This window comes from Rhinoderma darwinii, chromosome 6 (assembly GCF_050947455.1).
Source record: "Rhinoderma darwinii isolate aRhiDar2 chromosome 6, aRhiDar2.hap1, whole genome shotgun sequence".
In the NCBI taxonomy this organism is placed as follows: Eukaryota; Metazoa; Chordata; class Amphibia; order Anura; family Rhinodermatidae; genus Rhinoderma; species Rhinoderma darwinii.
Window position 1 is genome coordinate 148,057,913 of NC_134692.1, and position 17,137 is coordinate 148,075,049.

Here is a 17,137-nt window from a genome sequence, read left to right on the forward strand (position 1 = left end):
TGACCTGTTATTACCAGACCTGACCACTAGGGGTATATAGGGGTCCTCTCACTGTATGTAAATAGCTCTCACATAGAGACTGACCTGTTATTACCAGACCTGACCACTAGGGGTATATAGGGGACCTCTCACTGTATGGAAATAGCTCTCACATAGAGACTGACCTGTTATTACCAGACCTGACCACTAGGGGTATATAGGGGTCCTCACTGTATGTAAATAGCTCTCACATAGAGACTGACCAGTTATTACTAGACCTGACCACTGGGGGTATATAGGGGACCTCTCACTGTATGGAAATAGCTCTCACATAGAGACTGACCTGTTATTACCAGACCTGACCACTAGGGGTCCTCTCACTGTATGTAAATAGCTCTCACATAGAGACTGACCAGTTATTACCGGACCTGACCACTAGGGGTCCTTCACTTGGATAGGAAGACGTGACTCGCCTAGAACAGGCTATTTCTCACCTTTTTAGGTACGGTCCGTCTAGAATGAAGACTGGTCACAAACGATCCCATCCCCATTGAACAGGAAGTCATATGGTAACGCCATAAACAACCAGTACAGCCCCCGGATCTACGGCCCAGTCACTTCACTATACGTCACACCAGGCTCTTATTTCCGCTTTTCAGAAACTACAAGTTCCGGCATGCTTGGCGTTGATGGGCGATATCGCGCGTGCGCGCTCTCTTTCCTTGGCTCGGTTCCGGTGTTCGTACTGATGTCCTGCTCGTCACTCTCTTCCTGTCTATCTCGCCTATCGGCAGCGGCGGAGGACCCAGCCGGTCTGGGGAGGGCGCTCAGTGAACTGCGGAGCCGCCATGTGTCCCGGGCGGGGGGGGCCGGTCTGTTCCGGAGGCGGGGCGGGCTCGCTCTTCTCCTTGCGCTGCTCACGGATCCCGCGCGGGCTGCAGTTCTCGGAAACTCTCGACGGAACCTGGAGCTCGCGCTCAGTCTTCTGGCCAATAGCTGCACAGAGGCGGGCAGCCGTTCCCAGGTGAGACACGCCCATTGCTGCCATTCATTGGTTGGCTAGCGCCTTTATCAGTGGTGGCCCCTCCCCTGCTGAAATATGGGGTTGTGTCTTCGTCATACAGTCCGGTGATGGGATGAGGTTGTGTCTTCATCATACAGTCAGGTGATGGGATGAGGTTGTGTCTTCTTCATACAGTCAGGTGATGGGATGAGGTTGTGTCTTCATCATACAGTCAGGTGATGAGATGAGGTTGTGTCTTCATCATACAGTCAGGTGATGGGATGAGGTTGTGTCTTCATCATACAGTCAGGTGATGGGATGAGGTTGTGTCTTCATCATACAGTCAGGTGATGGGATGAGGTTGTGTCTTCATCATACAGTCAGGTGATGGGATGAGGTTGTGTCTTCATCATACAGTCAGGTGATGGGATGAGGTTGTGTCTTCATCATACAGTCCGGTGATGGGATGAGGTTGTGTCTTCATCATACAGTCAGGTGATGGGATGAGGTTGTGTCTTCATCATACAGTCCGGTGATGAGATGAGGTTGTGTCTTCTTCATACAGTCAGGTGATGAGATGAGGTTGTGTCTTCTTCATACAGTCAGGTGATGGGATGAGGTTGTGTCTTCTTCATACAGTCAGGTGATGAGATGAGGTTGTGTCTTCATCATACAGTCCGGTGATGAGATGAGGTTGTGTCTTCTTCATACAGTCAGGTGATGGGATGAGGTTGTGTCTTCTTCATACAGTCAGTCAGGTGATGGGATGAGGTTGTGTCTTCTTCATACAGTCAGTCAGGTGATGGGATGAGGTTGTGTCTTCTTCATACAGTCAGTCAGGTGATGAGATGAGGTTGTGTCTTCATCATACAGTCAGACAGGTGATGAGATGAGGTTGTGTCTTCATACAGTCAGTCCGGTGATGGGATGAGGTTGTGTCTTCTTCATACAGTCAGTCAGGTGATGGGATGAGGTTGTGTTTTCATAATACAGTCCGGTGATGAGATGAGGTTGTGTATTCATTATACAGTCAGTCCGGTGATGGGATGAAGTTGTGTCTTCTTCATACAGTCAGTCCGGTGATGGGATGAAGTTGTGTCTTCTTCATACAGTCAGTCAGGTGATGGGATGAGGTTGTGTCTTCTTCATACAGTCAGTCCGGTGATGGGATGAGGTTGTGTCTTCATCATACAGTCCGGTGATGGGATGAGGTTGTGTCTTCATCATACAGTCAGGTGATGGGATGGGGTTGTGTCTTCATCATACAGTCAGTCAGGTGATGAGATGAGGTTGTGTCTTCATCATACAGTCCGGTGATGAGATGAGGTTGTGTCTTCTTCATACAGTCAGGTGATGGGATGAGGTTGTGTCTTCTTCATACAGTCAGTCAGGTGATGGGATGAGGTTGTGTCTTCTTCATACAGTCAGTCAGGTGATGGGATGAGGTTGTGTCTTCTTCATACAGTCAGTCAGGTGATGAGATGAGGTTGTGTCTTCATCATACAGTCAGACAGGTGATGAGATGAGGTTGTGTCTTCATACAGTCAGTCCGGTGATGGGATGAGGTTGTGTCTTCTTCATACAGTCAGTCAGGTGATGGGATGAGGTTGTGTTTTCATAATACAGTCCGGTGATGAGATGAGGTTGTGTATTCATTATACAGTCAGTCCGGTGATGGGATGAAGTTGTGTCTTCTTCATACAGTCAGTCAGGTGATGGGATGAGGTTGTGTCTTCTTCATACAGTCAGGTGATGAGATGAGGTTGTGTCTTCATCATACAGTCAGACAGGTGATGAGATGAGGTTGTGTCTTCTTCATACAGTCAGTCAGGTGATGGGATGAGGTTGTGTTTTCATAATACAGTCCGGTGATGAGATGAGGTTGTGTATTCATTATACAGTCAGTCCGGTGATGGGATGAAGTTGTGTCTTCTTCATACAGTCAGTCCGGTGATGGGATGAAGTTGTGTCTTCTTCATACAGTCAGTCAGGTGATGGGATGAGGTTGTGTCTTCTTCATACAGTCAGTCCGGTGATGGGATGAGATTGTGTCTTCTTCATACAGTCAGGTGATGGGATGAGGTTGTGTCTTTATCATGCAGTCAGTCAGGCGATGGGATGAGGTTGTGTCTTCTTCATACAGTCAGGTGATGAGATGAGGTTGTCTTCATCATACAGTCAGGTGATGGGATGAGGTTGTGTCTTCATCATACAGTCAGTCAGGTGATGGGATGAGGTTGTGTCTTCATCATACAGTCAGGTGGTGGGATGAGGTTGTGTCTTCATCATACAGTCAGGTGGTGGGATGAGGTTGTGTCTTCATCATACAGTCAGGTGATGAGATGTGGTTGTGTCTTCTTTATACAGTCAGGTAATGGGATGAGGTTGTGTCTTCTTTATACAGTCAGGTGATGGGATGAGGTTGTGTCTTGGGATGAGGTTGTGTCTTCATCATACAGTCAGTCAGGTGATGAGATGAGGTTGTGTCTTCATCATACAGTCAGGTGATGAGATGAGGTTGTGTATTCATCATACAGTCAGGTGATGGGATGAGGTTGTGTCTTCTTCATACAGTCAGTCAGGTGATGAGATGAGGTTGTGTCTTCATCATACAGTCAGTCAGGTGATGGGATGAGGTTGTGTCTTGGGATGAGGTTGTGTCTTCATCATACAGTCAGTCAGGTGATGAGATGAGGTTGTGTCTTCATCATACAGTCAGGTGATGAGATGAGGTTGTGTATTCATCATACAGTCCGGTGATGAGATGAGGTTGTGTCTTCATCATACAGTCAGGTGATGAGATGAGGTTGTGTCTTCTTCATACAGTCAGGTGATGAGATGAGGTTGTGTCTTCTTCATACAGTCAGTCCGGTGATGGGATGAGGTTGTGTCTTCTTCATACAGTCAGTCAGGTGATGAGATGAGGTTGTGTCTTCATCATACAGTCAGGTGATGGGATGAGGTTGTGTCTTCTTCATACAGTCAGTCAGGTGATAGGATGAGGTTGCGTCTTCATCATACAGTCAGGTGATGGGATGAGGTTGTGTCTTCTTCATACAGTCAGTAAGGTGATGAGATGAGGTTGTATCTTTATCATAGTCAGTCCGGTGATAGGATTAGGTTGTGTCTTCTTCATACAGTCAGTCCGGTGATGGGATGAGGTTGTGTCTTCTTCATACAGTCAGTTCGGTGATGGGATGAGGTTGTGTCTTCTTCATACAGTCAGTCCGGTGATGGGATGAGGTTGTGTCTTCTTCATACAATCAGTCAGGTGATGAGATGAGGTTGTGTCTTCTTCATACAGTCAGGTGATGAGATGAGGTTGTGTCTTCTTCATACAGTCAGGTGATGGGATGAGGTTGTGTCTTCATCATACAGTCAGGTGATGGGATGAGGTTGTGTCTTTATCATACAGTCAGTCAGGCGATGGGATTAGGTTGTGTCTTCTTCATACAGTCAGGTGATGGAATGAAGTTGTGTCTTCTTCATACAGTCAGTCAGGTGATGAGATGAGGTTGTGTCTTCATCATATAGTCAGGTGATGGGATGAGGTTGTGTCTTCATCATACAGTCAGGTGATGGGATGGGGTTGTGTCTTCATCATACAGTCAGTCCGGTGATGGGATGAGGTTGTGTCTTCTTCATACAGTCAGGTGATGGGATGAGGTTGTGTCTTCATCATACAGTCAGGTGATGAGATGAGGTTGTGTCTTCTTCATACAGTCAGTCAGGTGATGAGATGCGGTTGTGTCTTCTTTATACAGTCAGGTGATGGGATGAGGTTGTGTCTTCTTCATACAGTCAGTCAGGTGATGAGATGAGGTTGTGTCTTCATCATACAGTCAGGTGATGGGATGAGGTTGTGTCTTCTTCATACAGTCAGTCAGGTGATGGGATGGGGTTGTGTCTTCATCATACAGTCAGTCCGGTGACGAGATGAGGTTGTGTCTTCATCATATAGTCCGGTGACGGGATGAGGTTGTGTCTTCATCATACAGTCCGGTGACGGGATGAGGTTGTGTCTTCATCATACAGTCAGTCAGGTGATGAGATGGGGTTGTGTCTTCTTCATACAGTCAGGTGATGGGATGAGGTTGTGTCTTCATCATACAGTCAGTCAGGTGATGGGATGGGGTTGTGTCTTCTTCATACAGTCAGGTGATGGGATGAAGTTGTGTCTTCTTCATACAGTCAGTCAGGTGATGAGATGAGGTTGTGTCTTCATCATACAGTCAGGTGATGGGATGAGGTTGTGTCTTCATCATACAGTCAGGTGATGAGATGAGGTTGTGTCTTTATCGTACAGTCAGGCGATGGGATGGGGTTGTGTCTTCATCATACAGTCAGTCCGGTGATGGGATGAGGTTGTGTCTTCTTCATACAGTCAGTCCGGTGATGAGATGGGGTTGTGTCTTCATCATACAGTCAGGTAATGGGATGAGGTTGTGTCTTCATCATACAGTCAGCTGATGGGATGAGGTTGTGTCTTCATCATACAGTCAGCGGATGGGATGAGGTTGTGTCTTCATCATACAGTCAGGTGATGGGATGAGGTTGTGTCTTCATCATACAGTCAGGTGATGGGATGAGGTTGTGTCTTCATCATACAGTCAGGTGATGGGATGAGGTTGTGTCTTCATCATACAGTCAGTCCGGTGATGGTATGAGGTTGTGTCTTCTTCATACAGTCAGTCCGGTGACGAGATGAGGTTGTGTCTTCATCATACAGTCAGTCAGGTGATGGGATGAGGTTGTGTCTTCATCATACAGTCAGGTGATGGGATGAGGTTGTGTCTTCATCATACGGTCAGGTGATGGGATGAGGTTGTGTCTTCATCATACAGTCAGGTGATGAGATGGAGTTGTGTCTTCTTCATACAGTCAGTCCGGTGACGAGATGAGGTTGTGTCTTCATCATACAGTCAGGTGATGGGATGAGGTTGTGTCTTCATCATACAGTCAGTCAGGTGATGGGATGAGGTTGTGTCTTCATCATACAGTTAGGTGATGAGATGAGGTTGTGTCTTCTTTATAAAGTCAGGTGATGGGATGAAGTTGTTTTTTCATCGTACAGTCAGTCCGGTGATGAGATGAGGTTGTGTCTTCATCGTACAGTCAGTCCGGTGATGGGATGAGGTTGTGTCTTCACCATACAGTCAGTCTGGTGACGAGATGAGGTTGTGTCTTCATCATACGGTCAGTCCGGTGACGAGATGAGGTTGTGTCTTAATCATACAGTCCGGTGACGGGATGAGGTTGTGTCTTCATCATACAGTCAGTCAGGTGATGGGATGAGGTTGTGTCTTCTTCATACAGTCAGTCAGCTGATGGGATGAGGTTGTGTCTTCTTCATACAGTCAGGTGATGGGATGAGGTTGTGTCTTCTTCATACAGTCAGTCAGGTGATGGGATGAGGTTTTGTCTTCTTCATACATTCAGTCAGGTGATGGTATGAGGTTGTGTCTTCATCATACAGTCAGTCAGGTGATGGTATGAGGTTGTGTCTTCTTCATACAGTCAGTCCGTTGACGAGATGAGGTTGTGTCTTAATCATACAGTCCGGTGACGGGATGAGGTTGTGTCTTCATCATACAGTCAGTCAGGTGATGGGATGAGGTTGTGTCTTCTTCATACAGTCAGTCAGCTGATGGGATGAGGTTGTGTCTTCTTCATACAGTCAGGTGATGGGATGAGGTTGTGTCTTCTTCATACAGTCAGTCAGGTGATGGGATGAGGTTGTGTCTTCTTCATACAGTCAGTCAGGTGATGGGATGAGGTTTTGTCTTCATCATACAGTCAGTCAGGTGATGGTATGAGGTTGTGTCTTCATCATACAGTCAGTCAGGTGATGGGATGAGGTTGTGTCTTCATCGTACAGTCAGTCCGGTGATGAGATGAGGTTGTGTCTTCATCATACAGTCAGTCCGTTGACGAGATGAGGTTGTGTCTTCATCATACAGTCAGGTCGAGACATTATGGGGAGCTGTCTTTAGTATCAGATGTACGTAGCTTCTCTATATGATTCTCGCTGTTTGTTTCAGGTGCGGCAGCTTGGAGGGATTTCTGCTTTGGGTAAGTTTTTTTTTTTATTGGTTTTGTCCCTGTTTCTTTAACCTTCTTTCCCTTCGTAAGTGGGTTCTTATTTTGGGCTACGATACTGATCGCAGACAAGCCGTTATCAGGGAAAGTGCTCCTAGGCCACATGGCTCTTCTGTCCGCTTCCCACAGACCTGTCCGGGAGAGACCCCGGGGACTGAACAGAGCAGGACCCAAATATATCCGCTATTCTTCACGGGAACTGTTATCGTGTAGTCCTAAATGATGAGGGTTCAGATAAAGTGTAGCACAATTACCTGGACCGTGCGAGTGCTGACGGACATCCGCAGACTCCAGCCACAACTAAGATAGTCGCCAAAATACTAAACCTGCAGTAACTCCCGATCGGATCTGCGAGTTATTCAAGTCTTTCTTTTTTTCAAGCAAATACCTAATTTTCGTGAGATTATAACTTCAATTGATTCATCGCATTATACTGCGTTCTAGAAAATATATAAATGTTTTAGTGAACATAAAGATGTCCTCTCCCTCCCCTCCGTTCCTAAAGAGTCTATCGCTGGTGTTTGGGCACAACCACGTACCGTATAGGATGGATAATGGGGTGAAGGTTGCACATGTGACCCGGCCGGTGGTGCTACAAGTGTAATCGAGGGCTATGACGTCACAGACCATGTCTGCCACGTCTTGGCCCTCAACTACACTCCTCACAAGTGGGGACCACCGACTGGGGGCCTCCATTGGGCTTGATGTGCAGTCCTAGAAGAGTGGCGGCTCTTCTTGGCGGCATGAGTCAGTTTGGTGCTTGTAAGGATCGTTTTAAGTGTAAAGCTCTTACTGTGATGGAGCAGAGCGGCCCTCAGTGGGACACCACACTGGTGGGCGTTGTAGAGTCGCAGCATCTGAATTCTTCCATTCTGTTCTTTTGCAGTTTGCATTCTGCAGTCTGTGTGTGTGGATTCCATATGGAACAGGGTGTCTCGTGCTCTCGGAAACTTGGCTTTGGACCCACAAAACAACGTTCTCATCCACCAGTCAGGTGAGTGAGCGGCGCACCAGGTGAGATGCGGCACGTGCTCTGCCGTGGACCTTTTGATTTTTAGGGTTTAAGACTGCAATTAAGAACACGAAATCTACGTGGTGTTTCATTCATTATATGCCTAAATCTGTCTATTCGTACACGCCTCTCTATGGCCATAAGTATGTGCACCCCCCTTATTGCCGAGTTCAGTCATTTCAGCCGCGCTCCTTACTAACAGGAGCATAAAAACCATCAACGGGTCAATGATTAGTTCAGCACTAGTGCCCTGGTAGTGCCCCCTGGTAGTGCCCGGGTAGTTTCCAGGTAGCAGGGAAGGGAAATCTTAAAGGCGTCTGGCTATATTTTAGTTTCTTTATGAGGGGGTAATAAAGAATAAGACCCTCACTGATGAAGTCATTTCACTACTCATAACGTCACAAAGGGCCGGAGAAGTGATTATCTGCTTCCTCCAGGAGGTGATACAATGGTCTATGGCCTTGGGGTGACTGGATAAGCTGACGGCTCTACTAATGATAACCACATCACAAGTGACTGCTGGGGGCCCGATGTCGTCTGGGTGGGTTACACCTCTGTCGTCTGGGTGGGTTACACCTCTGTCCATAGTAATTATTCTGAAGCCCCAAGTATATTTAGAAGTCCCTTTTTATTATGTCTTTAAATAAACTTTAGATGAAGAACCTCTTAAATTCTGCAACCCAGAGTGATAATATGAGGGGTTGTTCGCTTCTGGGTTTGTCAGTGCGGTTTTTCGGGAAGGCCCTTCTCTGTTTCAGCAAAACAATCTCCTGTGGACAAAGGGAAGACCATAAAACCATTGTTTGCTGTCGTGCCCTCAACCCCTGACTGAGCCCTCGTCACCCACCGCCCGTCCCCGCTCGTGCCCCTAACCCCTGACTGAGCCCTCGTCACCCACCGCCCGTCCCCGCTCGTGCCCCTAACCCCTGACTGAGCCCTCGTCACCCACCGCTCGTGCCCGGTGACTAGATGGATGATTTTACCCTTGTGGGACTTCTCCGTTATGTCTCCTACTGGACAGGATGGATTTTACAGTCGGGCCAGGAGGACAAGGAGTAAAGATGAAGGTCCACATGTCTTGTCCTCCAATAAATGTGTCCTCAGAATAGACTCCAAAACCTTCCAGAATATGACGAGGCCGCCGCGGGGCCGGACAAGTTTCTTCTTTTCTCTGACTGACTGTATTTTCTTTCTGGCTTTTTTTTGAGAGGTCTCCTGGTTGTGCTTCGTCTTGTTGACACTTCGTATTTGTCTGTCTTTAGGTGCAGTTTCTACTTTGGTGCAAATTTTGCAAAGTTCACAAGATGGCGGCTGCCTGCAGAGCTGTCTGCGAGCGCTCCGTATCCTGGGGGACTCTCCGGCACACAGAATCTCTGTCTGTGACCAGGGCGGTCTTGCTCCTTGTGTCCAGATGCTCAGCTCTCCAGACCCGGATTTAGTGTGCGCTGCGGTGCGAGCCGTGTGTGAGCTGAGTCGCGGCTGTTCTCTGGACTGTGCGGAGCAGCTGAGCCTTGCGGTCCCCACCCTGGTAACACTCACAAGTGCAGAGGACGTGAAAACCAGTGTGCGGCAGGCTGCGCTGGCAACGCTCTCCAATCTCTGTAATCAGGGAGCTCTGCGGCCCCTACTCGGCAATGCCGGCACCATCCAGCTCCTTATAGCAGAAGTCACAGCGTTGCTGGAGGCTCCTACACGGTGCCTTCCCCTGGTCAGATCGCTCTGTCTGTGCTGCCGCGAAGCCCTGAATCGTCGCAGAGTCCGGGAATTGGGGGGACTGGAACTGCTTCTGGATCTGCTGCGCAACCCTCACTACCGGTCTGTTCACCAAAAGATTACCGCCGCATTTCTGCACTACTGCCATGACACTACTGCCCTCGCCATGCTCGGCTCCGGGGGCCTCGCACCTCTATTAGCAAAAAGATTAGAGGAAGTGGTGTGTGCCGCAGAAGAGCGGGGGGATTCACACTGCGTACGGGAGGCAGCTGCTGCAGAGGAGGATCGTGGATCTGCTTCTTTTGATTTCCCGACAGAGCCCAAAAAGAAGAGAGATCAAGGAGGAACCTCGGAGGAGAGTCTGAGGTAAGGGCGGTGTATATACTCTGTCTTATATGACCTGTATACACTAGAGGTGGGAAGAGGAGGTGACTGCTGTATATACTCTGATGTCTTATATGACCTGTATACACTAGAGGTGGGGTAGGTGATCCCTCAGAGGAGGTGACTGCTGCTTTGTGTGGGGACTCATAGTAACGCAGCCTGTGCGGGTGTGATCGCCCTCTTCTTACTTCAGGTAGAACAATTCTATGTGCAATTCAAGGGAAATCCTTGTCAGAAATCTGCACCTTGATCGCAGATTTCCAGTTTTCTGTACGTCAGATCTGCGTGAGGATTGGCCTTCGGCTGGATTCACACATCGCGTATTTGTTGCAGATTTTTGAGCCAGAGGTGGATCCAGTAGGAAGGAGAAGGATCATTTCTTGCTTTTTATCTTTCCCATTCCTTTTGAAACCACTTCTGACTTTGGTTAAAAAATTTGCAACAAATATGTGATGTGTGAATCCTGCCTTATTGATGTGTGATGTGTGAATCCAGCCTTATTGATGTGTGATGTGTGAATCCAGCCTTATTAATATGCGATGTGTGAATCCTGCCTTATTGATGTGTGATGTGTGACTCCTGCCTTATTAATATGTGATGTGTGAATCCTGCCTTATTAATATGCGATGTGTGAATCCTGCCTTATTAATATGTGATGTGTGAATCCAGCCTTATTAATATGTGATGTGTGAATCCAGCCTTATTGATGTGTGATGTGTGACTCCTGCCTTATTAATATGTGATGTGTGAATCCTGCCTTATTAATATGTGATGTGTGACTCCTGCCTTATTAATATGTGATGTGTGAATCCTGCCTTATTAATATGCGATGTGTGACTCCTGCCTTATTAATATGTGATGTGTGAATCCAGCCTTATTAATATGTGATGTGTGACTCCTGCCTTATTGATGTGTGATGTGTGACTCCTGCCTTATTAATATGTGATGTGTGAATCCTGCCTTATTAATATGTGATGTGTGACTCCTGCCTTATTAATATGTGATGTGTGAATCCAGCCTTATTAATATGTGATGTGTGACTCCTGCCTTATTAATATGTGATGTGTGAATCCTGCCTTATTAATATGTGATGTGTGAATCCTGCCTTATTAATATGTGATGTGTGACTCCTGCCTTATTAATATGCGATGTGTGACTCCTGCCTTATTAATATGTGATGTGTGAATCCTGCCTTATTAATATGCGATGTGTGAATCCTGCCTTATTAATATGTGATGTGTGAATCCTGCCTTATTAATATGCGATGTGTGAATCCTGCCTCATTAATATGTGATGTGTGAATCCTGCCTTATTAATATGCGATGTGTGAATCCTGCCTTATTAATATGTGATGTGTGAATCCTGCCTTATTAATATGTGATGTGTGAATCCTGCCTTATTAATATGTGATGTGTGAATCCTGCCTTATTAATATGTGATGTGTGACTCCTGCCTTATTATTATGTGATGTGTGACTCCTGCCTTATTAATATGTGATGTGTGACTCCTGCCTTATTAATATGTGATGTGTGACTCCTGCCTTATTAATATGCGATGTGTGAATCCTGCCTTATTAATATGCGATGTGTGAATCCTGCCTTATTAATATGTGATGTGTGACTCCTGCCTTATTATTATGTGATGTGTGACTCCTGCCTTATTAATATGCGATGTGTGAATCCTGCCTTATTAATATGTGATGTGTGACTCCTGCCTTATTATTATGTGATGTGTGACTCCTGCCTTATTAATATGCGATGTGTGAATCCTGCCTTATTAATATGTGATGTGTGAATCCTGCCTTATTAATATGCGATGTGTGAATCCTGCCTTATTAATATGCGATGTGTGAATCCTGCCTTATTAATATGCGATGTGTGAATCCTGCCTCATTAATATGTGATGTGTGAATCCTGCCTTATTAATATGCGATGTGTGAATCCTGCCTTATTAATATGTGATGTGTGAATCCTGCCTTATTAATATGTGATGTGTGAATCCTGCCTTATTAATATGTGATGTGTGACTCCTGCCTTATTAATATGTGATGTGTGACTCCTGCCTTACTAATATGTGATTTGTGAATCCTGCCTTATTAATATGCGATGTGTGAATCCTGCCTTATTAATATGTGATGTGTGACTCCTGCCTTATTAATATGTAATGTGTGAATCCTGCCTTATTAATATGTGATGTGTGAATCCAGCCTTATTAATATGTGATGTGTGACTCCTGCCTTATTAATATGTGATGTGTGAATCCTGCCTTATTAATATGTGATGTGTGACTCCTGCCTTATTAATATGCGATGTGTGAATCCTGCCTTATTAATGTGTGATGTGTGAATCCTGCCTTATTAATATGTGATGTGTGAATCCAGCCTTATTAATATGTGATGTGTGACTCCTGCCTTATTAATATGCGATGTGTGAATCCTGCCTTATTAATATGCGATGTGTGAATCCTGCCTTATTAATATGTGATGTGTGACTCCAGCCTTATTAATATGCGATGTGTGAATCCTGCCTTATTAATATGTGATGTGTGACTCCTGCCTTATTAATATGTGATGTGTGACTCCTGCCTTATTAATATGTGATGTGTGAATCCTGCCTTATTAATATGTGATGTGTGAATCCTGCCTTATTAATATGTGATGTGTGACTCCAGCCTTATTAATATGTGATGTGTGACTCCAGCCTTATTAATATGTGATGTGTGACTCCTGCCTTATTAATATGTGATGTGTGACTCCTGCCTTATTAATATGTGATGTGTGAATCCTGCCTTATTAATATGTGATGTGTGACTCCTGCCTTATTAATATGTGATGTGTGACTCCTGCCTTATTAATATGCGATGTGTGAATCCTGCCTTATTAATATGTGATGTGTGACTCCTGCCTTATTAATATGTGATGTGTGACTCCTGCCTTATTAATATGCGATGTGTGAATCCTGCCTTATTGATGTGTGATGTGTGAATCCAGCCTTATTAATATGTGATGTGTGACTCCTGCCTTATTAATATGTGATGTGTGAATCCTGCCTTATTAATATGTGATGTGTGAATCCAGCCTTATTAATATGCGATGTGTGAATCCAGCCTTATTAATATGTGATGTGTGAATCCAGCCTTATTAATATGTGATGTGTGAATCCTGCCTTATTAATATGTGATGTGTGACTCCTGCCTTACTAATATGTGATGTGTGACTCCTGCCTTATTAATATGTGATGTGTGAATCCTGCCTTATTAATATGCGATGTGTGAATCCTACCTTATTAATATGCGATGTGTGAATCCTGCCTTATTAATATGTGATGTGTGAATCCTGCCTTACTAATATGTGATTTGTGAATCCTGCCTTATTAATATGTGATGTGTGAATCCTGCCTTATTAATATGTGATGTGTGAATCCTGCCTTATTAATATGTGATGTGTGAATCCTGCCTTATTAATATGTGATGTGTGAATCCTGCCTTATTAATATGTGATGTGTGAATCCTGCCTTACTAATATGTGATTTGTGAATCCTGCCTTATTAATATGTGATGTGTGAATCCTGCCTTATTAATATGTGATGTGTGAATCCAGCCTTATTAATATGTGATGTGTGACTCCTGCCTTATTAATATGTGATGTGTGAATCCAGCCTCATTAATATGCGATGTGTGAATCCTGCCTTACTAATATGTGATTTGTGAATCCTGCCTTACTAATATGTGATTTGTGAATCCTGCCTTATTAATATGTGATGTGTGAATCCTGCCTTACTAATATGTGATTTGTGAATCCTGCCTTATTAATATGTAATGTGTGAATCCTGCCTTATTAATATGTAATGTGTGAATCCTGCCTTATTAATATGTGATGTGTGAATCCTGCCTTATTAATATGTAATGTGTGAATCCTGCCTTATTAATATGTGATGTGTGAATCCAGCCTTATTAATATGCGATGTGTGAATCCTGCCTTACTAATATGTGATTTGTGAATCCTGCCTTATTAATATGTGATGTGTGAATCCTGCCTTATTAATATGTGATGTGTGAATCCTGCCTTATTAATATGTGATGTGTGAATCCTGCCTTATTAATATGCGATGTGTGACTCCTGCCTTATTAATATGTGATGTGTGAATCCAGCCTTATTAATATGTGATGTGTGAATCCAGCCTTATTAATATGTGATGTGTGAATCCTGCCTTATTAATATGTAATGTGTGACTCCTGCCTTATTAATATGTGATGTGTGACTCCTGCCTTATTAATATGTGATGTGTGAATCCAGCCTTATTAATATGTGATGTGTGAATCCTGCCTTACTAATATGTGATGTGTGACTCCTGCCTTATTAATATGTGATGTGTGACTCCTGCCTTATTAATATGTGATGTGTGAATCCTGCCTTACTAATATGCGATGTGTGACTCCTGCCTTATTAATATGTGATGTGTGAATCCTGCCTTATTAATATGCGATGTGTGAATCCTGCCTTATTAATATGTGATGTGTGAATCCTGCCTTATTAATATGTAATGTGTGAATCCTGCCTTATTAATATGTGATGTGTGACTCCTGCCTTATTAATATGTAATGTGTGAATCCTGCCTTATTAATATGTAATGTGTGAATCCTGCCTTATTAATATGTGATGTGTGAATCCTGCCTTATTAATATGTAATGTGTGAATCCTGCCTTATTAATATGTAATGTGTGAATCCTGCCTTATTAATATGTGATGTGTGAATCCTGCCTTATTAATATGCGATGTGTGAATCCTGCCTTATTAATATGTGATGTGTGAATCCTGCCTTATTAATATGTGATGTGTGAATCCAGCCTTATTAATATGCGATGTGTGAATCCTGCCTTATTAATATGTGATGTGTGAATCCAGCCTTATTAATATGCGATGTGTGAATCCAGCCTTATTAATATGTGATGAGTGAATCCTGCCTTATTAATATGTGATGTGTGACTCCTGCCTCATTAATATGCGATGAGTGAATCCTGCCTCATTAATATGCGATGTGTGAATCCAGCCTTGTTGTTTACATCCAGTGATAAAAAGCTGTCCTGGTCGTCTGATGGACGCGCACGTTCATGGCTTGTTGGGCTCCGTCCACATCCTGTACATAATTTCCGTCACAGATTTTAAAGCAAATCCTCATTCCTTGTATGCAGATTTTTGTGGATTTAGGCGCAGATTTTACCCTTTGACTTGACAGGCTGTGGATTGAAAAATATGGCTGAACTAGAATGGGTGCAATAAAGGGCGACCAAGGCAAATCAGGGAATGGGCAGATTGCAGGACCAAGAAAGGTGATTAAACCCGGGGCTATTCAGTTTAGAGAAAAGACGGCTCAGGGGCGACGTAATTACAATGTCCAAATATATAACCAGACCGGACACAGGGCGACCCCCTAATGTTATTACACCTAGGCCTGGACAAGGGGGCGACCCCCTACATCTAGAGCAAAAAATGTTTTACCATCGTCACAGATTGGGATTCTCTACTATAAGATCAGTCACACTATGGAACCTCTACTGTAAGATCGGTCACACTATGGAACCTCTACTGTAAGAGCAGTCACACTATGGAGCCTCTACTGTAAGATCAGTCACACTATGGAACCTCTACTGTAAGATCGGTCACACTATGGACCCTCTACTGTAAGAGCGGCCACACTATGGAGCCTCTACTGTAAGATCAGTCACACTATGGAACCTCTACTGTAAGATCGGTCACACTATGGAACCTCTACTGTAAGATCAGTCACACTATGGAACCTCTACTGTAAGATCGGTCACACTATGGAACCTCTACTGTAAGAGCAGTCACACTATGGAGCCTCTACTGTAAGAGCAGTCACACTGGAGCCTCTACTGTAAGAGCAGTCACACTATGGAGCCTCTACTGTAAGAGTGGTCACACTATGGAGCCTCTACTGTAAGAGCAGTCACACTATGGAGCCTCTACTGTAAGAGCAGTCACACTATGGAACCTCTACTGTAAGAGCAGTCACACTATGGAGCCTCTACTGTAAGATCAGTCACACTATGGAACCTCTACTGTAAGAGCGGTCACACTATGGAACCTCTACTGTAAGATCAGTCACACTATGGAACCTCTACTGTAAGATCAGTCACACTATAGAACCTCTACTGTAAGATCAGTCACACTATGGAACCTCTACTGTAAGAGCAGTCACACTATGGAACCTCTACTGTAAGATCAGTCACACTATGGAACCTCTACTGTAAGAGCAGTCACACTATGGAGCCTCTACTGTAAGAGCGGTCACACTATGGAACTCGCTGCCACAGGATGTTGTGATGGTTGATTCTTTGAACAAGTTCTGGAGGGGCGTTGATGCCTTTCTTGATTAATATTACAGGTTATGAGTACTAGATTCTGGAGATGGGATGTTGATTCAGGGGTTTATTCTGATTGGCTGATTTGGTGTTGGGGAGAATTTTTTCCCCCTAATGAAGCAATAGTCATCCACCTCATGGGGGTTTTACCTTCCTCTGGAGTAACACGGTAGGATTATGGGTTGGACTGGTTGGACCTGGGTCTTCTTTCAACCTTAACTATGTAATCCTGTCCTGTAACCACAATCAGTCCTGCACCGGCGTGTCCGTCACATGATCAGGGCACATTATTTTTCCCATTTGTAAGTGAACAATAACGTTTTCAATTGAGAGACAGCAAGCAGAGATCTAGAAAGAGTAACCATTTATTTGCTAAAAGCGTAATCCCCCTTTTACTGCTCCTTGGATTATCTAACAGTATGACTTGTCGTATAATAATTGGTTAATAGCGTTACTTAACCCTGTAGATGCCGGTCTCCAACCGACTGTATCTTGTATGTACTACGTGGTCTCCTGTAACGCAATGTTGGCTTCAGAAGGTGAGGATTATATAAGAAGGATCAATA

The 17,137-nt window shown here is 44.5% G+C and overlaps 1 protein-coding gene across 1 annotated transcript in view; it reads left to right on the forward strand.

Moving 5' to 3' along the window:
- Positions 1-569: 569 nt before the first annotated feature.
- LOC142656116 (armadillo repeat-containing protein 5-like) overlaps positions 570-17,137 on the forward strand; it is a 31,614-nt gene continuing 15,046 nt past the window's right edge. The window contains exons 1-4 of the mRNA XM_075831007.1: positions 570-1,003; positions 7,024-7,054; positions 7,968-8,075; positions 9,356-10,172. Coding sequence (XP_075687122.1) covers positions 656-1,003; positions 7,024-7,054; positions 7,968-8,075; positions 9,356-10,172 — 1,304 coding nt within the window. The 5' untranslated portion in view covers positions 570-655. The remainder of the gene's footprint in view (positions 1,004-7,023; positions 7,055-7,967; positions 8,076-9,355; positions 10,173-17,137) is intronic.